This window comes from Zea mays, chromosome 5 (assembly GCF_902167145.1).
Source record: "Zea mays cultivar B73 chromosome 5, Zm-B73-REFERENCE-NAM-5.0, whole genome shotgun sequence".
NCBI lineage: Eukaryota > Viridiplantae > Streptophyta > Magnoliopsida > Poales > Poaceae > Zea > Zea mays.
The window spans coordinates 176,368,816-176,396,695 of record NC_050100.1 but is presented as its reverse complement, the minus strand read 5'-3'; the positions used below and the strand labels follow the sequence as shown (position 1 = coordinate 176,396,695).

Below are 27,880 nucleotides of genomic sequence, written 5' to 3'. Positions count from 1 at the left end.
TTGGGAAGCCTAGCTTCTCCAACCTCTGACTGTAACCAACCATTTTGATTACGTGTGGCCCAACTGTTGCGCCTTCTGCTAGCTTGCATTCCAGAAAGGCTTTGGACACATTGAACCTTTCAGTCCTAGCCTGAGTCTGGAACATATCCTTGAGCGCCACGATCATATCGTGCACCTCATGGTTTGTCTCAAACTACATATGTAGCTCAGGCTCCATGCAAGCAAGCATTAGGCAACTCACTTCAAGATTAGTATCCATTGCTTTCTTGTAAGCGGTTTTAGCTGCAGCAGTTGCATTTTCACCAGGATCCTCTGGTAGTGGGGTGTCTAGAACGTCTTCCTTTTTTCAGCCCTGAGAACAATTCTCAGGTTATGGATCCAATCCGTATAGTTTGTTCCATTTAACTTATCCTTTTCAAGAATTGATCGCAAAGTAAATGTTGGTGTGCTAGGTGCCATTTATCTACAACAAAATAATGCAAAATACTAAGACAAAAATATCCATGACAGAGTAAATCATATTAAACATTTAATAGTCTACTCCCACTAAAATCAATATCCCTCGATTGATACTTAGTGATTCAGAACCCACAACTAACAAGTCTACTAGTGAGCTTTAGCATCACCGCTAGAAGACAAGGTAGATCGGTAAGCAACTCCTTGCTAATCATATCATATATATGACTCCTGTTGTTGGGTGACATCTCTATGTCTCGGCTCCCAACCTTATGCCTCAAAGTCCTTAACCATTAAGCTGACTTTGTTTAAGTTAACCAACCCTTTCTGCAGTTCGTATCCGATACAAACCTATCTAGTCAAGGAAAACTGGTGGCACCGTATGTATGGAAATTCCACTGGAGATCTCATGCGGTTGATCAAATCAACCCAAGTCCGAGACTTTCGACCCGAAGAAGATTACACTCATGACGTCGATCTGTTACGTCAATCTGCTGGTTGTGTACGCAGTTAGCCCCGATGGTGATTCCAGCCGGTAGGGGCAAGTCGCGCACATAACAGAGAAGGACGAACTAATCTTTTCAGTCATATCCGATGTAATCTACTTCAACCCTTTATAACCAATTGATCTAATCAAACCGTGCATCCAGACCTAAAACTACGCAGAACCTGGCTCTGATACCACTGAAGGATTACGGGGAGGCTACGCTAGCGCAAAACAAAATTTTCAACCCCATAATACCAAGAACTACTGCGGTTATAGGTCATGGAATTACCACTAGACGCGCAGAGCAGCGGAAGACGTCTCGATGTAGATGAACGCGTCGAGCAGTGTCGTGCAGTCGTCGGCGTCCTTCACGTCCTCGCACGGTTCGTCCTAGTGCTCCAGATGCAGCACCTCCGAGGTATCCACACGTACAGGGAGGAAGCGCCGCGTACCGAACTGCTAGGTTCGCGACGGCGGCTTGGCGAGGGCGAGAGGTGAGCGGCGGCTGCTCGTTTACTGGTGGCAAATTAGGTTAAGCCTAACCGCGCCCCCGCCCCTCATTATATAGGCGTTATGGTGGGCTTCTGACACCGAGGCCCATCATTAACCCTAAAGCCCAGTCTAATTTCGGATCTAATCCGAGTTAGGTTTCCTTCCCCTTAAGTGTGTGACCCTATAGGTTCACGTACAAATAGACATAGCCCGAGTACTCTTACTTGGCCCAATAATTGACAGCGGCCTCTAGCAAGACATGTCAACTCCTATGCGCACGTAAAGATCATATCACACAAACCATTGCAACATTACGTACATGTTGTTCCCTTTGTCTCACGATATTTGGTCTGGCTCTAAGCTGACCTCTCTTTCTCGATACTGTGAATTGGAATCCTTTCAATGGTTAACTCTTAACCCTAGCATGGCCATGCATTTCTTGATCCAATCACTCGAGGGGCCCAGAGATATCTCTCTCACAAAGAGAGGGACAAATTCCATCTTGACTGACCATGCCTCACAGCATGCTTCCTGACAAACCCAAAACTACCTTTATAACTACCCAGTTATGGAATAGTGTTTGATAGTCCCTAAGTAAGTCAATTCACATCTTGAGAACATGCGACAATCTCAGGTCTAAGGATACAGTATTCATGTTGCAAAAAGAGAACTATATTACAATATCTCACGTTGGGTCGGTCCAGCCTCATGTCATACATGCGCCCACATTATTAGTTTAACATCTCCATGTTCATGACTTGTGAAATGTAGTCATCAACTAATACATGTGCTAGTCATCGACTCTGACTAGGGACATCATTTAGAATAACCATATAAGTAAAGAATCTCACAAACAATTCACATAATTGCTAATCAATACAAGGTGCCTTCCATGGATATTCAATTAAGCAATATATATATCATGGATACAAAGAAATATGCTCATCTCTATGATTATCTCTAGGGCATATTTCTAACACGAGGTTCTCGAGGATCAGCTAATCAACACTCAGCAGCAGCTTGCGGAGGCTAACCAGCACCTGGATATGCACCACTAGGAGATCCAGGACATGGAGGCCAACGAGGACGTCGACATCGAGGGAGGAGAGGAGCCTGCCTCCAGCTTGGACACTGCTGGCTCAGGGAGACCACCTTCCCCCGAGTCGAGCGTTGCCTCGTTTGCTCACTAGGTCGCAGAGATAGAGTTAGAAGTCTGTGACGGTAGAACTCCTCGAGGCTAGCTTAGCTTTTGCACCCTTGGGGTACTAGGCTAGATAGAGTTGAGTCCTTTGAGTTACTGATGTAATCATGACAAACTCTTTTGGAAGCATGGATGATAAATGATGTCAGTTTTAATTTAAGAAGAAAAGTTTATGTCATGTGGAATCTTTTATAAATTATGCAAGAATATGTATTGATTTTACCCCTTTGACTCTTTCACCACGATTGAACATTGAACCTCAGAAATATGATATTGAGAGTATACGTGATTTTTTAGATGGCAGGAAGAGCGCGTCGTGGACAGAATGAGCGCATTCCTCCACCACCGCCACCGCCTCCTACTCTGCAAGAGTTGATGGCTCAGCAGAACGAGATTCTGCGATAGTTGGCGCAACGTCAGCCGCCACCTCAGCATTATGGTGGTGGTGATCATCAGTGTCACCCCGCAGCAGCCACTTACCAGGAATTCCTCAGTACCTAGCCACCGTTGTTCACCAGGGCAAAGGACCCACTTGATGCTGATGTATGGCTGAGAGTAGTGGAATCCAAATTCCCGCTACTCCATGGAGTTTGTTCAGTGGTGACTAAGGTCAGGTTTGCCACCCAGCAGCTTCGCGGACCCGCGCGGACATGGTGGATCATTTCCTTGCTATGCAGTCAGCTGACCATGAGGTGGAATGGAGAGAGTTCAAGGCAGCTTTCAGGGGGCATCATATACCAGCGGGCGTTATGGACCGCAAGCTCAATGAGTTTTTGGCACTCACTCAAGGGAACCGGACAGTATTACAGTATGCTCAGGCCTTCAATGACCTGTGCTAGTATGCCGGGTACCATACAGACACTGATGAGAAGAAGAGGGACAGATTCAGGAGGGGGCTCAGCACTAAGCTCCGCGACCGTCTTAACACAGTCATGACCAACAGCTATAATGAGTTAGTCAACATGGCCATTTCTCAGGAGGACTGTATCACAGCCCGTCAGGCAGAAAAGAAGAGGAAGACCCCTGTGGCAGGACCTTCAGCTCAGCCACAGTGCTTCAGGATCGTATCTGACACTCAGAACATGGGACCCCAGCAGCAGCAAGGACGTTGGGTGATCCGGCCACAGCAGCAGCAGGCACCCAACCGCACCTAGTTTCAGTTCAGAGGAACAATCAACCATAGCAACAGCAGTACCGTCAGGTCAATGACAACAAGTGTTTCACTTGTGGTAACACCGGACATTATGCTAAGAATTGCCCCAGAAACCAGCAGAGACAGGGACAGAATGCCAACCCGAACAAAGGCAAGAGGCAGAAGGTGCAAGTGAGGCAAGGCAGGCTGAACTTCACCACCATGGCTGACATTCCGGAGGGAGCACCCGTCATGACTGGTACCTTTTCAGTTTTGAATTATCCTGCAATTATTCTTTTTGATTCTAGTGCATCACATAGTTTTATCAATGCAAAATTTAGTGCCAAATGTCAGCTACCCTTCCATCACACCAATGGGGTATTACAATTTCAACACCAGGAGGCAGGATTGCCACCTACCAAATCAACAAGAATGTGCCTATAAAGTTTGGTAGTTTGATAATCAAAATTAACCTCCTCATTTTGGGTTTGGATAGCGTGGATATCATATTGGGAACTGATTGGTTAACCAAACATCAGGCAGTGATTGATATTGCAGCAAGGGCCATTGAGGTGCACTCGCCTACGTGTGGTGAAACCACACTATATTTGCCCGATCAGGGTTGTACCCGTTCCTGTGCCTTCGTTATGATAGAGTCCCCAGTTGAGAGGATCCCAGTGGTCTGTGACTACCCAGATGTTTTTCCGGATGAATTGCAAGGGATGCCACCCGATAGAGACATAGAGTTCGCAATTGAATTGCAACCCGGAACTGCACCTATATCTAAGAGACCATATAGGATGCCTCCAGCAGAGTTGAAAAAGCAGTTGCAAGAATTGTTGGACAAGGGATTCATTCGTCCGAGTACTTCACCCTAGGCATGTCCAGCCTTATTTGTAAAGAAGAAGGACGAGAGTTTGAGAATGTGTGTCGATTACCGCCCTCTCAATGCGGTGACCATCAAGAACAAATACCCACTACCCCGCATTGATGTTTTGTTTGATCAGTTGGTAGGAGCCAAAGTGTTCTCCAAGATAGACCTTCGCTCGGGCTACCATCAGATCAAGATCCGTGCCAGCGATATTCCCAAGATAGCTTTCTCTACCAGATATGGGCTCTATGAATTCTTGGTGATGTCTTTTGGGCTGACCAATGCCCCGTCTTATTTCATGTATCTAATGAACTCAGTTTTCATGCCGGAACTGGATAAATTTGTGGTGGTTTTCATTGATGATATTCTAGTCTATTCCAAGAATGAAGACGAGCATACTGAGCATCTACACATTGTGCTTCAGCGACTGCGCGATCATCGTCTGTATGCTAAGTTGTCTAAATGTGATTTCTGGCTGAGGGAAATTAAATTTTTGGGTCACACAATTTCTCATGATGGGATATCAGTTGATCCTGAGAAGGTACAAGAAGTAATGGATTGGAAACCTCCTACCACAGTGCGGCAGATTCGGAGTTTTCTGGGATTGGCAGGGTATTATCGACGATTTATTCCGGATTTCTCCAGAATTGCCAAGCCAATGACTGAACTGTTGAAGAAGGGAGTCAAGTATGAATGGAGACAGAGGTGTGAGGATGCCTTTCATACACTGAGGCAGCACTTGACAATAGCACCAGTGCTAGCTCAACCTGACAACACCAAGCCCTTTGAAGTTTATTGCGATGCTTCCGGTACTGGATTGGGATGTGTCTTAATGCAAGACAACAGAGTCATTGCTTATGCCTCTCGAGCACTCAGACCCCATGAGCAGAACTATCCCACACATGATCTGGAGTTAGCAGCTGTAGTTCATGCTCTCAAGATATGGAGACATTACTTGATGGGAGCTCACTGTAATATTTACACTGATCATAAGAGTCTCAAATACATCTTCACTCAGGCTGATCTTAATATGAGGCAGAGAAGATGGTTAGAATTAATCAAGGATTACGATTTGGAGGTGCATTACCATCCTGGCAAAGCCAATGTTGTGGCAGATGCTTTAAGCAGGAAAGCCCAGTGCAATTGTATGAATATGGATGCAAGGATCACCACCCTATGTGATGAGTTGTGCAAGCTAAAATTAGAAGTTGTTTCCTCTGGCGCTTTAAGTTATATTTCAGTGGAGCCCACCTTACATGAGCAAATAGTCATGGCACAGATTGGTGACAAGGGTGTTCAAGTTATCAAGGAAATGATCAAACAAAAGGTGGACAAATACAAATGCTTCCGTCAGGACAGCAAAGGAATCCTATGGTTTGGAGACCGATTGGTTGTTCCCAAGAACCCTGAGCTCAGAAAGAAGATATTGGATGAAGCTCACCTTTCAAAATTCTCCATGCACCCCGGCAGTAATAAGATGTATCATGATCTCAGATCCCTATACTGGTGGACCAGAAAGAAGAGGGAAATTGCCAAGTATATATCTAAATGTGACACCTGCCAGAGAGTCAAGGCCAGTCATTTGAAGGTAGCAGGCACTTTGCAACCCCTCCCCATACCATCTTGGAAATGGGAGGATATTTGCATGGATTTTATCGTAGGATTGCCCAATACCTCCCGGCACCATGATTCCATTTGGGTCATTGTGGACGGATTGACCAAGACAGCTCATTTCTTGCCGGTACACACCACCCACAGGACGGAAAAGTATGCTGAAATTTACATTGAACAGATAATTCGCTTGCATGGAATACCAAGGACTATAGTATCTGACAGAGGAGCACCGTTCGTGGCACGATTTTGGGAGCAATTGCAGGAATCACTTGGGACCCATGTAATAAGAAGCTCAGCATACCATCCTCAAACAGATGGTCAGACAAAAAGGGTGAATCAGATCTTGGAAGACATGTTGAGGGCATGTGTGCTACACTATGGAAAGGATTGGGACAAGTGTCTTTCTTTGGCAGAGTTCTCTTATAATAACAGCTACCAGTCCAGTCTAAAGATGGCACCTTTTGAGGTTTTGTATGGGAGGTGTAGGACACCACTAAATTGGTCACAAGCTGGGGAGAGGGAAATATTTGGACCATACTTGGTACTTGAAGCAGAGGAAAAGGTCAGAGTTATTAAGAAGAACCTAGAAGCTGCTCAGGCCAGGCAAAAGAGCTATCATGACAAGAGAAGGAAGCCTCTACAGTTTGGAGTGGGAGATCATGTTTATCTTAAGGTGTCACCCACCAAAGGTGTCTAGAGATTTGGAATCAAGGGCAAGTTAGCTCCTCACTACATTGGACCCTATGAGATCAAGGAAACTTGTGGACCCGTAGCATATCAATTGAAGTTGCCACCCCACATGTCAGCAGTTCATGATGTGTTCCATGTATCCCAGCTAAGGAAATGTTTAACTTACCCACTGAAGTGCTACCTGAACCAGAAATTGAGATAGAACCAGACTTGTCTTATCAAGAGCACCCCGTCAAGGTATTGGACCAAAAGGAGAGATCAACGCGGGCAAGGTCGATCAGAATGTATAAGGTTCAGTGGAGTCACCATTCAGTAGAAGAGGCTACATGGGAGACTGAGGATTTTCTACGTTCTCGCTTCCACGACTTTCTGCCCAAAGGAGTCGGTACGTAATCCAAAACCCCAACCCCACCTGCCCTTTGAATCTAAATATAAGAAAAACTTAGATGTTAAAGGTAGTGTAAGCTTTGAAAATGACTCAAAAAGGACTTCCTTCAGAAGTCGCAAAGAGAATGACATTCGAAGAGCAGTTAACTAGAGAAACTTGGATAAAGGAAGGAACAACACACCAGCACACCTTCATGGCACCCCTCCAAAGGACTCTACCTAAAATCTTGGGACGAGATTCCTTTAAGGGGGGGGCTGTAACACCCCAGGTGTTACCTAGAGTTTTCACTCAAGGCTACACAAGTAAGCCCATCATCACATGTGACTTAAGTTGGGAAAGTACACCAAATTTGGAACTCAAGATCCTAAGTAAGTGCAACCCATCTTAGAAGTCATACCTTGGCTTGTCATGCACATATAATGGGGAGAATTGCCCAAACCCTAATTCAAACCCCTTTGGACAAGTGGAGCACTAGAAGTAAGTATGATCAAAAGGCTATGAAAACCACATGATCATGACTTGGGCCAATTATAAAAGATGTAGTACACTTAATACCCTACAAATGATAGTAAGAAAGTGACCCCAAAAAGATTTCAGAAAAACCCCAAAAGGTTCACCAAAGGGTTGAGCATAAGAGAAAAATCAGAATTCTTCTAAGTCCAAAACCACCCCTTTTCCAAAGATCAAACATGTTCACCCTCTTTCAAACTTCAAAACCATTTGACCCAATTGACAAAGTGGCGCCAAAATACCTCTAGAACACCCTGGAAAAGGTTGAACCCAACCCTAAGTCGTTTGACACGACTTGGCACAAGATTTGTCTCAGTTTGGATAGCTAGGACAAAGACAACTTCCCACCCCCATATCTCTCTAACCCGACCACATCTCCCCTTGGAACTCACATGAACTAGGTAGCCCTAGGTGCAGGGAAGAGATCTCTCACAGGTCTTAGGGCAAGATTCGCACGTTTTGGCCGCTCAGCAGAGGGTAGAACAAGAACAGAAGCAAAGAGCCACGTGTTCGACGCGCTCTGAGCTCGCCAGAGCACGCCCGACACCGCCCCCGCGTGCCCCGCGTCGCGCCAAAGCCGAGCCGGCGCCGTTGCCCGCGCCTGTGCCTATAAAGCCCCCAGGGACTTCGACCGTACTCCTCCGCGCGCGCTCGACCTCACCGGAGCACCAGATCACCGGCATTGCCCCGCGCATGGCGTGCCCGCGGCCACCCAATCCCCCGCCACTGTAGACCGGCCAGCAGAGCCTCTCCCAGCCTCGTTCGACCCTCGGAGTAGACCCTGCGTGCCTCGGTGAAGCTCCCCGAGCATGGAATCGAACTTTGCCACGCCGGAGAAGCCAGTCCACGGTCGTCGGACTTCACCCGACCGCCGGTGAACATAGACCGAGCTCCACGGTGAGTTGTTCTTCAATTCCTTGCACGTGTCGACTCATCAACACCCCGTCAAGCTCCCCGTGCCCTTGGATTGACCTATGCCGCCATGGTTAGGCCGGAGCACTCGCCGCCGATGAGTTCACCCGCCTGCGCACGTGGACCGGCTGATTCCGGCCACCACCGCCGTCGAGTCGTACCTCGCTGTGACCGCCAGAACCTCCCGGAGCCAACCCCGCCCCTCGTCGGACCTCCCTCACCACCGGTAAGCCGCGCCGCCCTTTTTACTTCCACGGGTACTATTTAAATAAGGGGAAGGACCTCGGGGGAGAAGAAGTAAAAGCCAGGGGGTTTTGTGCACTGTCAGTGACTCAAGGGAATAGTGGCGCAGGGGTATAACTGAAGGGATTAGTTTAGAAAGAACCCAGGGTCTTCGATGCAAAGTGGATTTCCAGAAAACCTTTTTAATATTTCTGATTTAAATACAAACATGACTTGAAAAATTCATAACTTCAGTTTTGTTTACCCAAATCCAGTCAAACCAATTTTGCCAGATCCTAAATAATGTAAACTACTTAGGAAAAATATAAAACCCCTAAGTGTTGCAGAAAACTTCAAAGTTTAGATTTAAATGATTAACTCGTCAAAAGCTAAATAAAATAAGGAAAAATAGCTATACTATTAGACTGGGATTAAGAAAATTCAAAGAAGCACTTAATCACTTCCTAACCTGTTTAAAAATAATAAACCCCTCTGTACACCCAATTAAAATAGAGTTTGCCATTTAATACATTTTTAGCTTAAAGTTAAAAAAAATATAAAAGGTAGTTTAAAATAAGAACCAGGGAGCACCCTCATTTTTGTTAGCTCCCTTATTCAGTGTAGTTCACTAGAAAGTTTTATTATACCTTTGTTTAGTACAAAAGAAAGGAGATACCTTTTATTTTAGAAAAACAAGGAAAACTTAGAAAAAACCCTAGAAAAATAACCCTAAAGAGAAAACACCCCAAACCTTGAGATAACTAATGTTTTGTTATTATAAACATGGAAAAATTATGAGTTCTATTGTTGGACATTTTTCAAATAACAAGTTAGTTGTAAGTGACTTTTTAGCATTAAACTTTAGAAAATCATAACTAAATAACCAATAAGTAACCTTCTGTGATTTTTGGCACAGAAGTATGTTATTACCTATAGATACCAGCAAAAATGACTCTTAGTGCAGAACCCACCCTTAGATAAGAGTTGTAGTGCAAAGTGACCCCTTTGCCCCAACTTTTGCTATTTTTGTCCAGGGATTATTCTAATTATTCTGGACCCCAAATTTACAGGACAGACTACAGTGACAAATAGTAACCCACTGTAATTTTAATAGAATTTTTGGAAGAATTTAAATCACTGTTATAGTTTAAACACACTCAAAAATCCTAAATAGAAAATAAAAAGGGGAATTAATGGTGGAGACTAATGTTACCCTAACCAAACCAGCAAAACCCCTTGATTGCCTACTAAAACATTTAAGAGGCAATCCAAGTCTTGATAAATTATGCTTATCACTAGGCAAAACCTCAAACCTAAATTGATAAGCCTAAAACCCTAAGAGCCTCTTATAACAAGGAAACCCTAAATGATTAACTAACTTAGTTTTTCTGCACTAAGGCATACTTGTTGTTAAATTTTACATATCATAGCATACATATATCTTATTCATTACATTCGATAGATTGTAACCTCGCGGACGGAGAGTACATCCTCGTGCCAGAGCAAGGAGTTGCTCAGGAGGTAGCACCGGATCCAGCACCAGAGCCTGCCCCAGAGGATCTGCCTGCCTCAGCTTTGGAAGGTAAGCCCCGGTTTTATGCATAACCTATTTATTATGCTATTTTACTACATCTAATGATTGTAGGATTGAATGTGCATTTAAGTGTAGGAGTTGTTTGAAACCCTAGTTGCATGATCTCAGGAATCCTTTTGAAATGGACACTAGTATGCTAGGTCGAGTAGCTACTTACTAATTAGGGATCTCGGTAGAAGTCGAGTGATTTTTCCAGCACTCGCGCGAGGTCAGGAATTGGTTGTATCCCCGATCATAGCCTAATGATGTTGATCTGTGGACAACAATCCATGGGGATTGATTGTCTACGAGGTGGAAATTGGAATAAGGATTAAGGTGTGGTACCGTGAGTCAAGCGTTTGAACGTACTAAACATATGCCGAGAAATATGGTAAATCGGTAATCCTAGTACCTGAGTGAACCTGGCAGCCGACATATCCCCTCACGCGACCTGAGACGTAGTCTCCCATTCCGGTTATGGTGGGTACAAGTGCGGTCACTGCACGACGGCAGTCGGGGTCAGTGAGGCATTGTACGCCAAGGCGGTGAGCCCTGATCTACTGACGGGGAATCGATGGGGACGGTTGATGTGTGTGGGGACGGAGTGCCTCGCCACGTCGTGTGTTTAGGTTTACCTTGCAAGGTTTAAAAACTCGATTCGGATCATCTGCTTCTCGCAGCTAATGAGACTGCTTGATCCATGCTGCTACATTGAGTAACAAGTGGAAATGAGATGACTTGGCAAAAGTTGTTGATTGCTAAATGTTTGATACCATGTATGATTAGATAGGTATACATTTAGTCTTAAGAGAGTCACACTAAAACTTGACAAAGCTAAAACTTGATTTATAGACTCAGCTAGTGCTTTTGGCAACCAAACCCCTCAGCCAAACAGCTGCATGTCTAGAGGTAGAGGAGTAGACTCCTCACACCGGGTAAGTCTAGTTGAGTATTAGTATACTCAGCCTTGCTTGTGGCATAATTTTACAGGTTCCCTGGAGGACATGGTTGCTGGAGTGACTTGGTTGTCCATCTTGCCACCGGGTTGGACAGTCGAGTGGGACCCTACCTCGGCTGAGGAGGAGCACGAGGAGTGATGGGACAGGCTTCCCCATCTCTCTGTTTATTTATCGTTAGTTTTATTCCGCTGCATTCCGAACAATGAGTACTTCTTTTGCTAAAACTCCAATGATGATGTAATAATTTGATACTCCTTAATGTATGGTTTTATGCTTTATTGTATTTGCTCTGTGCCTCACCATCGAGTGAGTACGTGGTACTTGATCCTGTTAGTGGCCTCGTCGGACTAGATCAGAGGGATTGACGTGTTATTCCTATTTAAGTGTGGTCTAGCCTCTAAGGCGGGACTGAGGCACTTAAGTTGGAATAATTCGGGCAGTTCCGCCACAATGACCACTGGGTGCCTCCACACAAGTCAGAAAATCACCTCCTTATATCTCATCATCACATATCCCTAGTTTAGGATTTCATGATGCAAGCACATATATTTAGGTGACCATTAAAATAGTAGTAGCATCCAGTAAACTTAAACTGGCTAATTGAGGTGACCAACAACAAGAGAACTGATGCTCTAAAAAGTCAATGGCTACTGCATCACTTGTTAAAATGGAAGCACTCTCAAGACACAAGGAGATACATTGTTTCCCTTTTCAGATGATAGGTTAGGAATCTAAAACCACAAAAAAAACATGATTTAATGGAGCAACCCATCATTCATGGTTTTAGCAAATCAGCACCCTGTGTAGGCAAGCACATATATTTATTCTACTTGTGTGATGTTTCAGCAATCCAGACCATTGTACTTTTGTGTAGGCAAGCACAAATATTTATTCTACTTATGGTACAAGCACAACATTGTATTTTATTGTTTTGCCAAATATTATATTAGGAATAAGAATCAAGAAGAATGTGCCTTGCAATAAGAATGATTGTTACTCACCTTACAAATATGTAGATACTCAAGGTTCTATGGTGTCGAAATCGCAACCGTGCTCATACAAAGCTCAAAGAAAACTACCTATAAATGAAAGAGGATACAAAGGAATCAGAGAAATGCCTTTTACCAAAGAATAGAAAAAAATCCAAAATAGGCAGCAAACATGCTAAAATCCACCACTCAAAAAAATTATTGATGATGATTAGATAGGGACAAAGGGAGAACATGAGGTTTCAGGTAGTCGTTCATAACCTTGAATTGATCACATGCTTCCTGCAACAAAATCAAGTGTCAGATATCCAAGCCACGATCTGCACTAATATGTCTGTTACATAGGTTCACACTCCAAAGTCTAAATATGCAACAACGCATATGGCTTAGTGGGATTCAAAAGAAACGCATAGGTTCAACAATGCTTATGGGCGCTCTAATGGATGCTTCCTCGAAACTTTCAAAACAAACAATTTTTTTAGACTCGATGACTGAAAAATGCAACACAAACAAAAGCATGGTCGACAGAGAACCAGGCTTGACATTTATCTTCAGAGGAAGATACGCCAGTATCTATTTGTTCATCTTAAAAACTTGCTCTGCACAGCAGCTCTGTTACACTGTCCAAGGTATCTTAGGATTTGTTAACTATGCTCAATGATTGAGGTGCCTCACTGTTATTATATGCAGGGTCACAGGTCAAAAGTGAAAGTTCTATCCAGCAGTAGTAGTTGCCAATCACTGAGTACATCTATGGTGCAATGAGCAAGCAGGAATTGCTAGAAGCTCAAGAGCAAGAACAAGTGCCAAATATAAACATCGCATTTATTTATAAAGCGGTCTAACACAACAAATTATGCAAAGAAACAAATGGCTACAATTATGCAAACAATGTAGCAGATAGTTAAAAGGCAAAGTTTCAATAAGCCAACTATAGTATGTGCCAATACGTGAAGCCGAAGATTAAGCCAACTGTAGTATGTGCCAATACGTGAAGCCGAAGACGTCGTCACCTGCCTAGCTACCCTTGCTAGGTGTCCTCTGTCCTCAGCGGCTACGATAAAAATGGAAAATAAATATGCTTTACCAAGGGATCGACACAAGTATGAAAACGGCCACCGCTATGATTCAATGGACAAGGTCAAGGGCGGAATGTACCATTCTAACTGTTGATTTTTAACCACTTGGAAGGGTGATAGAACTCCAATTCCATGGCACCATTGATGACAGAATATATGTGTATAATATGGCTCGAAATCAACATATTCCTTCTGTTCATCCCACCCTGATGCACGCATAAAATTAGCATAAACCCTTTATTTTCATTTTGTTATGAATGCAAGGTACCTAATTGACAATTAAATTTTACAAATGAGAACAAAAAAGGGCATACTTGGCTTCTGAAATGTTTTTAAGCATAACCATGGAAGTTCCTCGTTCATTTTTAATCCATTCATCATTGGGAAAACTGAAAGCAACGGTTTTTGGACCTCCGCATCCTGCACCAGCAATCCTGTTATAGCATCATGAAGCTGTTCACATGATATGTACTAAAGGAGTATATCATTAGCTTTCTAATTCTATGCACACATGATAAACAAAGAGAATATTATGAAGTTAAAGAAAATGGCTCTACGAAAACTTTTTTTCCTGACACTACCTAGTGGACCTTTGTATTTAGTATATGCTGCAGTCACAGGAAACCACGCGTCAAATAACCATAATAAAACCCAAAATAAAGAGGAAACATACCTTTTTCAATTCTATCTATTTGACCCATTTTGATACCTGGTGCACCTACAAAACCGTAAAATTTAGTATCAATAACGATGAACTAAATCAATAACAGAAACTGCTATCATTAAAAAAATGGATCTCTCAGTTCAACATGTTTTAAATTAACTCAGGCAGAAGCTCCTAACAAAATTCTAAAGGATTGTTTACTTCCACCTATGGACATCCTTGCTTTGAAGAAACATTGAGAAACTTACTTCCCTATAGTTTCATAATTCTTATCAACAAATGCTAATCCAAATAATAACCTCACTTGACATTTCCAGTATGTACTATACACTACTTAGGATCCTGCATATCTACAAGCATGCAGGTTGAACATAATTGTTCAAAGGAGCAGTAAGAACACCCTTCCCAAATTCTCTAGCTTGGAGTACGTTGGTATGGTCATATCCTGGAAGAGCAAAAGAGGCAAAGAGATTAGTGGATAGATAGCCCCTGTTGTGCCTGACATGTTTTTTACCATGAGTAATTGTGTTCCCAGTTAAAAAGAAAGAGGGAAGACCATGAGGAAAGACCTCCATTTTTACCACGAGTCCAGCAGCCGCGCGCGTCGAACGAGACCGTCGGCAGCGCGTGGGGAGAAGCCCGGCGCCGCAGCCACTGCCTCTGCAGTGAGCTTAGGGATGAGCAGCTAGATCTATCTTCACGAAGCACATGTGAACAGAAGGAAAGATAAGAAATACGCGGATCCAGGAGCCGCCTGCCTGCCCCACCATCTCCATCCCCGCATGCCGATGAGCACAGATCTAAGGAGGAGGCATCAGTCATGTCTGCCTGCACCGCCGACGTCGAGTGGAAGCGGAGCGAGGACGAGGAAGAGTTGGAGAAGGATCTGGGGCATGGGCATGGGAGGGAGAAGAATAGAATACGGCTTCCCGACCGCCCCGGACCCCATCGCGCTCCCCTGCGATGAGGACCGCTTCTTCACCGCTTTTCACCATGCATCCTCCTCGGCCTTGGAGGGGAGGCGATGTGGCTGTAGAGGAGGCGGCCTCGGCGGCTTAGCCGCCAAGCCACCGCAGGGACGACGCGGCGACCGGTAGAGCCGCATCGGGGGCTCGGGGCCAGTGGAGCTGCACGTTGCGAGAGGAGGTGAGGCACAAGAGATCGAAATCGAAATCTGGGAGGCAAGAGGTCGTGAGTTTGTGGCGTGGGCAGATCCAAGAGCGGCGGACGCGGCTGGACCGTTCTACTGGATTGAATGAGCGTTTCGGGTCCGCCCATCCTACGCGTCGTGACACGAGCGTTGTCGGCCGCGTGAAACGCGGAGAGAGCTCGAAATGGCTTCAGGTTTTAAGGAACCAGATAGTGTTTTAAACTGCCATATGATGTGCGGTCGCGCCACATGCGGTGGTGCTTTTCACAGCCAGATTAGTGAAGAAGGTTCCATGAGACTCTAAATACTACAGTGGGCAATCCCTCTGGCTCTGACTCTGAGTGCCTAGTGTCCACACGAGTCCAGTGTCTACTCGTTACTATCCGTAATCTAGCCAAAAGCTTATCTCTAAACCGATTTCACCTGGCCCTGATACTTGGTTTGGCGGACCTATGTGGCGAGTTATTTGTTATTATAGTACTCGTTTCAAATGACTTATTTATAATAGTATTAATAGATCAGACTTATCTATAATAGTGCTTAGAAGTGAACAACTCCTCTAAAACGATATTTCACCCTTATTTCACTCGTTTTCATCTATTTTCTTATTAAATTTGTTTAACAAATTCAAATTAAAAACACACAAATAAACATTTTTGATAAATTTTAGTGTTGTTCGCTATTCCACCAGAAATGGATATTTATATTTGCGTCATATTTTTACAAATAACCCCTCACGTCTATTTTAAATTAACTCGCTGCATGCCTGCCCTCTCTGCGCAGACAACATCCACGTGCACAGGCCCGCTAGGCCCGATGCCCGCGGGCCGTGGCTCTGGCCCAGGCACGCCGACCTGCTCACCGTGCCAGCCTGACCCGTTAGCCCATCGGGCCATTTGGTTAAATCAGCGTAAAATATTTAAAAGCGGTGCATGAGGTGGGGTTCGAACCCACGCCTTGATGGAAGAAGGGTAGGAGATACTAGGTGCAACTGTCTAACTAGTAGAACATTATGCTCAAGCTCGGCATCGCCTATCTACATGGCCTTTCCTTTGCCACGGTGTCGACTCGGTATGCTTCTACCACTTCTATGTACCTGTCACCCATCCTTCTATTATTGCAAAAATTATTGTGTTGTTCCTCTGTTGTTTTGGGTGTTCATTTTTTGTTGTGCTAAGGACTGAACATAATTTGGGTGTGCTAATACTTTATTTATTGTATGCACGTGGTTTGTGTTCTTCTGATGATGGCTCATGGATCCTGCAAAATATGTGTTAGGATTTGGAGATCCATGCGGACACTACTATAGGGTGCTCGTCCCTTGTGTTATTGGCTCTTGCATGCATTAGTTCATTTCTGAGACCACGTTGGCGCAATGGACTCCATGGTGTTTTAGGTTGCTGAATTGGATAGAGCAGTAAAGATTTATCATGCTAACAGTAAAAGGAAATGTTATTTGTTGATTTCAAATGTTAGTAATTGCTATGAAGTACCATGATTTGTATGGAGCGCATTCAGTTTTTATTAAGGACTGACTTTAGCAACCACTCCATATTTTGATCTATCTTTTCTATAGGTTTGAGTTCATGTGACTTATTTTAGAAACTTGAGCTCACAAACTTCGTCTTATTTGGTCGCTGTGTGGTGGAATTACGTCATTCTATAATCTTTATTCGTTCGGTCGGTCGTTGTGACTCTCTTCTAATCACTCCCTTCATTAGTCGTGTTGTATCAAGACATATTGGATGTAGTAAACAACAACATCAGTTAGTCAAATAAAAAAATATTATACGGAGAACGTAGACAATTAATAAAAAATCTTGAAATCTTTTTTGTGAATAATTTACGTGTGTATTGTTATGATCTGTCGCAATGCACGGACAACCGACTAGTGTTAACAAATAGAAGAGACGGATGATATTTCCATGGAACCTTAACATGAGGCCCTCAATTGTGTCTAATAAGCAACATTATCTTATTCTGAACAATTTTGAGGGTAAACAGCGGACCAAACAAACAAGTGCTCCTGTTTGTTCCGCTTAGGCTGGTGGCAACGCGGGCGGTAGCGCGGGCGAGAGAGAGCCGCTACCGCCCGCGCGTGGGCGAGAGGCGGGCGAGAGAGGGTCGCCGGGCGACGGCGCTCGCGCCCGGCGAGAGCGGGCGGTATCGCCTCGCTCTCGCCCGCGCTGGAGCGCCCGCCCGGGCGAGAGGCGGGCGAGAGGGAGGCGAGAGCGAGGCAAGGCACTGGCGGGGCGAGAGCGCGGGCGAGAGCGACGTGGCGCAATCTGACTGGTCCACGTGTCGCGATCTGATTGGTTCACGTGTGCTAGCCGTTGCAACTAGCCATTTTTGACTGTTTGGAGTCCAAAAAATTCGAAAAAAATTGCAAAAAATCACAAATTTTATCCCCAATCCCTCTATATGTATCCCTACCCGGGTGGAGCTCATTCCACACACCATTTCATCTCATTTCTCTCTTCCAAACTCGCCTTTTCTACTCATCTTCACGTCATGTCTTCCTCGAGCACAAACTCAAGTGAAGGAGCCGAAGGGGCAATGTGCAATGCATTGCAAGCAGCCATGGAGGAGGCTATGCTCAACCTCAATGAAGAGTCGCCGAGCCGGCCCAAGCGTCGTTGACGCTACATCAATCGTGATCGTGAGTCTGCCCATGATTGGCTTCATCAAGACTACTTCGCCGATGACTGTGTGTATCCTCCAAATTACTTTCGGCGCAGGTATCGCATGAGGTGACAACTTTTTTGAGTATTATGCTTAGATTAGGTGAATACTCTCCGTATTTCACCCAAAGAGAAGATGCTCTGGGTCGACTCGGGCTCTCTCCCCTACAAAAGTGCACCGCAGCTCTGCGCTTGTTAGCCTATGGATCCGCTACAGATTCGATAGATGAATACTTAAAGCTAGCTAGATCAACTGCATTAGAGTGTCTAGAGAAGTTTTGTGAGGGTATCATTCATTGTTATGGGGAGGAGTTCTGTCGTCGACCAAATGTCGCGGATATTCAGCGTCTACTAGCAAAAGCAGAAGAGCGTGGCTTTCCAGGCATGCTAGGAAGTATCGATTGTATGCATTGGCAATGGAGGAATTGTCCGGTCGCCCATGCCGGTCAATTCACAAGGGGGGATATCAAACATCCCACCATCATCTTAGAAGTTGTTGCATCGTATGATCGGTGGATCTGGCATGCTTTTTTTGGGGTGGTCGGGTCCAACAATGACATTAACGTACTGAATCAGTCGCCATTATTCAAGGATGTCCTTCAAGGTCAAGCACTCATAGTGAACTTCATGGTTAATGGACATGAACACAATATGGGATACTATCTTGCCGACGGCATCTACCCTTCCTGGCCGGTGTTCATCAAGGGTATTCTGCTTCCACAAAGTGAGAAACATCAGTTTTTCACAAATGCTCAAGCAGCATGGCGCAAAGATGTTGAGTGCGCTTTTGGAGTGTTGAAATCTCAGTTCAACATTATAGCAGTTCCTGGACGTTCTTACTCTCAACGTACTCTTGGTTTGATCATGCGTGCATGTGTCATTTTGCACAATATGATCATCGATGACGAGCGTGATGCCGATTTAGACGAGACATATGAGACAGTTGATTCTACAGTCGGCCTGTCGATCTACTACAATGCAACCCCGAGCCAAGCAGCTAGGATTCAAATGGACAACGAGATGACGGACACATCGATGTATACACAACTACTAAATGATTTGGTTGAACATGTATGGGGACATAATAATCATTAGATTTATGTAATTTTCTATTAATTATTATGTATTTTTAAATCGTCATGTAATTTTATTTTAATTATTACGCAATTTGTAATTTTTAATTCAATAAAAAATATTATGTTGTGTGTTTTCTGAGCGTTGAAATAAATCTGCGTCAATTACTTAATTCTGAAATAGAAAAGCTAATGTGGCTATAGCCTGAGGCTGTAGCCTGCTGCAGCCTGTGCACTGGAGCAGCAGAGGCGAGAGTGAAGGCGAGAGCTGACGTGGCAGGGGCGAGAGGGAGGCTGTGCACTGGACTCAGGTAGGCACACATACCATGTGTTTGGTTGCATGTATTTGCTGGTGTTTACATCGTGGGATGCAATGAGCTGGTGTTTGGTTGTTGTCAACCAGGCTTTACGCGTGTGAGGTGTGTGATTGGTTACCTGCGTACAAATATGGAGTCGGACTCGCACGATACTTAAAGCACCCTGGGCCAGGCTATGCAGGCGCGAGCAAATTGTTCGCATCTCTAGAGTCAGGCTCCCGCCGACCTGGCTCATGCAGCCGGGCTACCGGGAGAAGCCAACCAAACAGGCGGATACAGATTAAACAGATGCGGTAGTTTTTTTCCCTGCCAGATCGACGAAGAAGGTTCCGTGAGATGGCTCTCTGAAGACTGCAGTCGGCAATACCTCTGGCTCTGACTCCGAGTGTCCAGCGTCCACACGAGTACGAAGTACTCTGTATGTCTGCTACCGGGCCCCGCTGGCATGCCAGATCTGCCGTACATTGTTCCAGCGGCCAGCGGCCCCGTCCGGTCCAGTCACTCGTCTGCCTTATCGTCAGAGCCGCCGAGCGAGCGAGCGAGCGAGCAGCAGCCAGCAGAAGAAGCTAAAAGCCCGAAGCGCAGCGCGCGAGCGAATACAACAGCGCAACGCAGCGCCATGGAAGACGACGACTTCACCTTCCCCACCGTTGCCGCCGCGCGGGGCCCGACGGCGCCGCTCGGCCGCCCCGATGACGAAGACCCGGTGCCGCACCTGCTCCAGCTTCCCCCGCCTCCCAGTCCCACCCTCGCGGGGACGACCTCCCCTCTGTGGCCGTTCGCGGGCTCCACTCCCAAGACGACGACGACGACGGCCGCGCCGCCGTCGTCCCCGCCCGTGACAGAGGAGGACGACGAGGACAGGATGGACCTGCTGTGGGAGAGCACGCTCACCACCAGGCCCGTCGCGACAGCGCCGGCGCCGGCGCCGGAGTCAGCTGGGAGCGCCGTCGTCAGCCCCCACGCGGGGCCGCCGCCAGAGCGGCGCGCGGCCGCGGCCGACGACAAGCAGCGCGCCGCGGCGCTGGCCGCCGCGGAGAGGATGGACAGGCTGTGGGAGAGCTTCAACGAGGACCTCGTCGTCCTGCGGCGGCACGTCCGAGACCGAGGCCGCCGCTCCAAGTCCGCCGCCGAGCACCCCGGCGGCACCAACACCAACACCAAGGCGCCGCGGGCCCTGGCCGACGACGACGACGACGACCACTGGTACCTCTGCAACTACTCGGCGTCGTCGGGCGCCGACGACGACGAGTCCGATGGCCAGGAGACGTCGGCGTCGTCGCCCGCGGAGCGGCGCGGGTACGGGTGCGCGCCCACCATGCTGCGCGCGTCGTCGCGCGCGGGCGGGGCGGGCCAGTTCTGCGGCGCCGGCGCCAGCCACCGCGGCCGACGGCGCGGCCGCGGCGGCGGGGCGGCGGCTGGGTGGGCGCTCCTGCTGAGGCTCTTCCGCAGGCTCTTCGCCGTCGACAGGACGGCGCAGCCGTCCCGCAGCGTCTGCGTGCCATGACCATCACGCGCTCACTTCCCTAGCCGTGTCGTTCTACTGATATGCAGGATTTTACGTATATGGCGATTACAGGTCATCGCTCTTGTTTCGTCAAGAAAAAACCAGCTGCTAGGTAATTTAGTTAGCCAAGAGTCCTCGTACATGTGTTTTTTGTACTTGTTCGTCCTCTGCTCTCCATGATGAAGAACAGAGTAGGGTTTAGTGAATCTGATGATTGTTTGGTGTAGAACGTGTTTTGTGCTCCCTGTATCTTTTGGTGAGGTGCTGGCATGGCGTACTGGCACGGAGATAGTATTTGTCAAGATAGTAGTACTAGTACAAAGCAAAGCAGCAGCAGCAGCAGCCGCCAGCATTGTTCTGTGGCAGGATAAATAAATCGAAGTGCCTCCCTCCTTTAATTCTGTCTCGGCCGGTGCAACAAGTAGTGGTAGCCCAACTATGCATGCACTAGAGTCAGTCGTCAGTGGGAAAGAGGCGGGCGCGGGGTGGGGGAGGACAGCGACAGGGACACCCAACGACCGGCGTGATTGCGACGGCGGAGCTGCAGGTACGTTTATTTCTTCTACGGCGCCAGCGGCCAAGCAACGCCATGTGGATGATTTCGCCATCCATCGCCGGGGACAGCACACGGCCGGGCCACCAGTGCGTGCGTGTCCGTTAGTGGAATTATCTATAGGACGGAGGAGGATTGTTCCTTCGCCTCCACCCAGTCGAAGTGCTGCTGTGCTACATACAATACAAGAAGAACAGTTACCGTACATCCTTAGATTGAAAAGAAGATCTTGCAATCCCTGCCATTCGTCGTTCTGACATCTCGCCAGCGTCAACAGCGTTCCCGTCTAGGATTTTCGCGCGAGGCACAACAAGACATTATGGATCGCTCCTGTCCATCAAGAACCTTCCTTCTTCCTTCAGGACCCCTCGTACGTGTACTGTTGTCTTTTTAGACCAAATAATGGCGCGTCTGGGCCACACGCGCCACCATGTGGTTCTTGTCCAGAAATGATGCTAAGAGGAGGAGCGCATATGACACCCCCCATTTACTCACGAGAAGGCCTGAGCTAAGCATGCATATTTGCCCTTGCTTCCCGGTCGTAGATCCAGTCCAGACTCCAGAGCGCACGCCACTGCGGCTGATGCCGTACTGATAGCGGATGAGCCTGCCAGAAAGCTACAGCAGTAAGTAGCTGATGTCTCAGCAATCCAACCGGTCGAGTGCAGCGGACTGGATATATAGCTCACCGATTCAGACAATTCATCTCCGGCCTCAACTGACGAGCTCACCCGTACAATAATTCAGGATTTTCACTCAACAAGTCCACAAGTTCGTGAACACTTTTTGAACCACACAAGCATTACATTCCACTCAACAAGTCCAATCACGATTCAGGATTTTCATAGGATTATTGTGGTCAAGGGAATGTGGGTAACAGTGATCAGAAGAACATGGTCAGTACCAGGGCATAAGTTCCACTTTTTTGTCTGATCTGGGATAAATTCAGACATGTATCTGGACCGAACATCAAAAGGAAACGAAAACTTGCACAAAGTCCTCCGTTACTTGTCATGTCGGTTTATAGAAATTGTACCTGTAAATAAGGGCTAGAGGCGTTTCGTAATTAATTTTCTTGCAAGACAAAAAAGGGCTGTGACTGTGATATTGCCCAACCTCTTTTCTCCCACACTCGTTCCTTTAAAAACTGCGGCACAACACATTAGACCAAAATAAGAGAACGTATCTAGTGCACATGAACAAAAAGGCCTCTTTAGTTTTCCATGAACAAATGTCCGACCTCGAGAGTCGAGACGATCGCGGCAGCACTACGCGGCGACGCCCCTACACCTACAGTCGCAGCAATAGCGGCCTCCTTGCGACTTCCTTACCCCTTCCTCGCGGTGCTGCTTCTGCTTGTGTCGTGGTGTCGGCCTGGAGCACCCAAGCGGAGGAGGCGGTGCTAAGACCAACTCCAGCAGAGGCCATATATGGGCGCGTGCATCCGTAAAATTTGTGCGTTTTCGCACTGTTGAGTTCCCCAGCAGACGTCGTATCCGGCGACGGAAAAAAATGGGGTGGGGGTGGTCGCTCCCTTTTCTCGCGTATTCTCTCTCATCCGCGCAACCTAGCCATCGCCTTGTTACACCGCTTTATGGAACTGTTTATGGAGCTTCCTGGAAACCGGGCTACTACGCAACTCTGTATCGTCGCATGCCACTCCGTAGGATACGGATCCGCATCCAGCCATTGCTGGAGTTGGTCTTAGACGCGGACAACTTCTGGGAGGTGCTGACGGCGCACCAGGTCATCATCGTCGACTTTTACGCTCCCGGGTACCCTACTTATCCGCAAATGCTATATGCCTATATCCGATCCACTGTGATTCCATTCCATTCCTGGCGACGAAAGAACTGCACTATTTTGGGAGGATATATCTGGTGCACACGAAAGCTTACTGCACATGGTGCACATATTAAATTATCACTATCCATCTTAGATCTAACGTCTCTAATTGATTATTGTAATTTACAAATAACATCTTCCACCACTACAACCCACCACGTTGGAGGGTGTACTTAGCAAATATACCAAACAACTACATACGTTATATCTAAGATGAATGTTGATGATTTAATATGTGCATCATGTGTACTAAAATTTCATGTGCACTAGATACGTTCTCTTTTGTTTATCCTAAGGATTATATAATCCAGTTTAAATAAATTAAAAGACAAAAAAACAACATATAATATTACACCCCGTTTGGTGGAATTGAATTTAATTCTAATAATAGTAATTTAGTCATATATCAATTAAGCTAATTCGATTTTATACAAAATATATGTGTATACTATATTAGCAAGATGTCAGAAATATTTGTATGCTATATTTTTACTATAAAGAAGTGAGACGAAGAGTGTAATGTAAGTTACAGTGTAGAACAAATTTTACTAATGCATAAAATCATTTTACATCCTCCACTTCTTGAATTTGAGATAGTCTTATATCTAAACTTTGGAAAATGATGGAATGTTGAATTCCAAACTAAATAAATTACTTTATTGAGAGAATTCTGAAAGTCGCCTAGAGGGGGGTGAATAGGGCGAAACTGAAATTTACAAAGTTAATCACAACTACAAGCCGGGTTAGCGTTAGAAATATAATCAAGTCCGCGAGAGAGGGTGCAAAAACAAATCACAAGCGAATAAGGAGTGAGACACACGGATTTGTTTTACCAAGGTTCGGTTCTCGCAAACCTACTCCCCGTTGAGGTGGTCACAAAGACCGGGTCTCTTTCAACCCTTTCCCTCTCTCAAACGATCCCTCGGACCGAGTGAGCTTTTCTTCTCAATCACTTGGAACACAAAGTTCCCACAAGGACCACCACAAGATTGGTGTCTCTTGCCTCAATTACAAGTGAGTTTGATCGCAATGAAGAATCAAAGAAAGAAGAGAGCAATCCAAGCGCGAGAGCTCGAAGGAACACAAGCAAATCTCTCTCACTAATCACTAGGGCGTTGTGTGGAGTTTGGAGAGGATTTGATCACTTGGGTGTGTCTAGAATTGAATGCTAGAGCTCTTGTAAGTAGTTGAAGTGGGAAAACTTGGATGACTTGAATGTGGGGTGGTTGGGGGTATTTATAGCCCCAACCACCAAACTAGCCGTTTGGTGGTGGCTGACTGTCGTATGGTGCACCGGACAGTCCGGTGCACACCGGACATGTCCGGTGCGCCAGCCACGTCACCAGGCTGTTGGGATTCGACCGTTGGAGCTTCTGACTTCTGGGCCCGCCTGGCTGTCCGGTGTACACCGGACAAGAACTGTAGATTGTCCGGTGCACCGTCTCCCGCGTGCCTGACTTCTGCGCGCTTCTGGCGCGCATTAAATGCGCCTGCAGGTGACCGTTGGCGCGAAGTAGTCGTTGCTCCGCTGGCTCACCGGACAGTCCGGTGAATTATAGCGGAGCAAATTCCCGAGGCTGGCGAGTTCCAGAGCCGCTCTTCCTTGGAGCACCGGACACTGTCCGGTGTACACCGGACAGTCCGGTGAATTATAGCGGAGCGCCTCTGGATTTTCCCGAAGGTGAGGAGTTCAGCCTGAAGTCCCCTGGTGCACCGGACACTGTCCGGTGCGCCAGACCAGGGCACACTTCGGTTATCCCTTGCTCTCTTTGTTGAACCCAATTTTTGGTCTTTTTATTGGTTAAGTGTGAACCTTTGGCACCTGTATAACTTATACACTAGAGCAAACTAGTTAGTCCAATTATTTGTGTTGGGCAATTCAACCACCAAAATCAATTAGGAAAATAGGTGTAAGCCTAATTCCCTTTCAATCTCCCCCTTTTTGGTGATTGATGCCAACACAAACCAAAGCAAGTATAGAAATGCATAGTTGAACTAGTTTGCATAATGTAAGTGCAAAGGTTGCTTGAAATTGAGCCAATATAAATATTTATAAGATATGCATGGATTGTTTCTTCATTTTTAACATTTTGGACCACGCTTACACCACATGTTTTGTTTTTGCAAATTCTTTTGTAAATCCTTTTCAAAGTTCTTTTGCAAATAGTCAAAGGCAAATGAATAAGATTTTGCAAAGCATTTTCAAGATTTGAACTTTTCTCCCCCTGTTTCAAATGCTTTTCCTTTGACTAAACAAAAACTCCCCCTAGATGAAATTCTCCTCTTAATGTTTAAGAGGGTTTTGATATATCAATTTTGAAATACTACTTTTCTCCCCCTTTTGAACACAATAAGATACCAATTTTAAATTTATCAATTGAGAATCATACCAATTGAAAAACTCTTTTTAAAATTAGGTGGTGGTGCGGTCCTTTTGCTTTGGGCTAATACTTTCTCCCCCTTTGGCATGAATCGCCAAAAACGGAATCAGTAGAGCCTTTAAAAATACTCTCTCCCCTTTGGTCATAAATAAATGAGTGATGATTATACCAAAGAACGAAGTCCTTTTCTCCCCAAAGATGGAGAGTTGCTCGGAGTGACGGCGAAGGATGAGTTACGGAGTGGAAACCTTTGTCTTCGCCGAAGACTCCAATTTCCTTTCAATACACCTATGACTTGGTTTGAAATAGACTTGAAAACACATTAGTCATAGCATATGAAAGAGACATGATCAAAGGTATATAAATGAGCTATGTGTGCAAATCAACAAAAGAAGTTCCTAGAATCAAGAATATTTAGCTCATGCCTAAGTTTGTTAAAGGTTTGTTCATCAAGAGGCTTGGTAAAGATATCGGCTAATTGATCTTTAGTATTAATGTATGCAATCTCGATATCTCCCTTTTGTTGGTGATCCCTTAGAAAATGATACCGAATGGCTATGTGTTTAGTGCGGCTATGCTCAACGGGATTATCCGCCATGCGGATTGCACTCTCATTATCACATAGAAGAGGAACTTTGGTTAATTTGTAGCCATAGTCCCTAAGGGTTTGCCTCATCCAAAGTAGTTGCGCGCAACAATGGCCTGCGGCAATGTACTCGGCTTCGGCGGTAGAAAGAGCTACGAAATTTTGCTTCTTTGAAGCCCAAGACACCAAGGATCTTCCCAAGAACTGGCAAGTCCCCGATGTGCTCTTTATATTGATTTTACACCCCGCCCAATCGGCATCCGAATAACCAATTAAATCAAATGTGGATCCTCTAGGATACCAAAGCCCAAACTTAGGAGTATAAGCCAAATATCTCAAGATTCGTTTTACGGCCGTAAGGTGAGCTTCCTTAGGGTCGGCTTGGAATCTTGCACACATGCATACGGAAAGCATAATATCCGGTCGAGATGCACATAAATATAGCAAAGAGCCTATCATTGACCGGTATACCTTTTGATCGAAGGATTTACCTCCCTCGTCGAGGTCGAGATGCCCATTGGTTCCAATGGGTGTCTTGATGGGTTTGGCATCCTTCATCCCAAACTTGCTTAGGATATCTTGAGTATACTTCGTTTGGCTTAGGAAGGTGCCCTCTTGGAGTTGCTTCACTTGAAATCCTAAGAAATACTTCAACTCCCCCATCATAGACATCTCGAATTTCTGTGTCATGATCCTACTAAACTCTTCACATGTAGATTCGTTAGTAGACCCAAATATAATATCATCAACATAAATTTGGCATACAAACAAATCATTTTCAAGTGTTTTGGTAAAGAGTGTAGGATCAGCTTTTCCGACTTTGAATCCATTTGAAATAAGGAAATCTCTAAGGCATTCATACCATGCTCTCGGGGCTTGCTTGAGCCCATAAAGCGCCTTAGAGAGCTTATAGACATGGTTAGGATACTCAATGTCTTCAAAGCCGGGAGGTTGCTCAACATAGACCTCTTCCTTGATTGGTCCATTGAGGAAGGCACTTTTCACGTCCATTTGATAAAGCTTAAAGCCATGGTAAGTAGCATAGGCCAATAATATACGAATTGACTCAAGCCTAGCTACGGGTGCATAGGTTTCGCCGAAATCCAAACCTTCGACTTGGGAGTATCCCTTGGCCACAAGTCGGGCTTTGTTCCTTGTCACCACACCATGCTCGTCTTGCTTGTTGCGGAAGACCCATTTGGTTCCTACAACATTTTGATTAGGACGTGGAACTAAATGCCATACCTCATTCCTTGTGAAGTTGTTGAGCTCCTCTTGCATCGCCACCACCCAATCCGAATCTTGTAGTGCTTCCTCTACCCTGTGTGGCTCAATAGAGGAAACAAAAGAGTAATGCTCACAAAAATGTGCAACACGAGATCTAGTGGTTACCCCCTTATGAATGTCGCCAAGGATGGTGTCGACGGGGTGATCTCGTTGGATTGCTTGGTGGACTCTTGGGTGTGGCGGTATTTGCTCTTCATCCTCTTTGTCTTGATTGTTTGCATCTCCCCCTTGATCATTACCGTCATCTTGAGGTGGCTCATT

At 45.8% G+C, this 27,880-nt stretch overlaps 1 protein-coding gene across 1 annotated transcript; it reads left to right on the top strand.

The window, feature by feature from the left end:
• Nucleotides 1-19,500: 19,500 nt before the first annotated feature.
• On the top strand, nucleotides 19,501-21,368 carry LOC103627285 (uncharacterized 103627285). The gene has a single exon (XM_008647580.4). It carries the CDS (start codon nucleotides 19,906-19,908, stop codon nucleotides 20,965-20,967), a length of 1,062 nt encoding a protein of 353 aa, XP_008645802.1. The 5' UTR covers nucleotides 19,501-19,905; the 3' UTR covers nucleotides 20,968-21,368.
• Nucleotides 21,369-27,880: the final 6,512 nt, after the last annotated feature.

What these genes read in the sequence shown, in the direction of transcription:
- LOC103627285 (XM_008647580.4), top strand. Translation starts at nt 19,906, where the DNA reads ATGCCAGATCTGCCGTACATTGTTCCAGCGGCCAGCGGCCCCGTCCGG.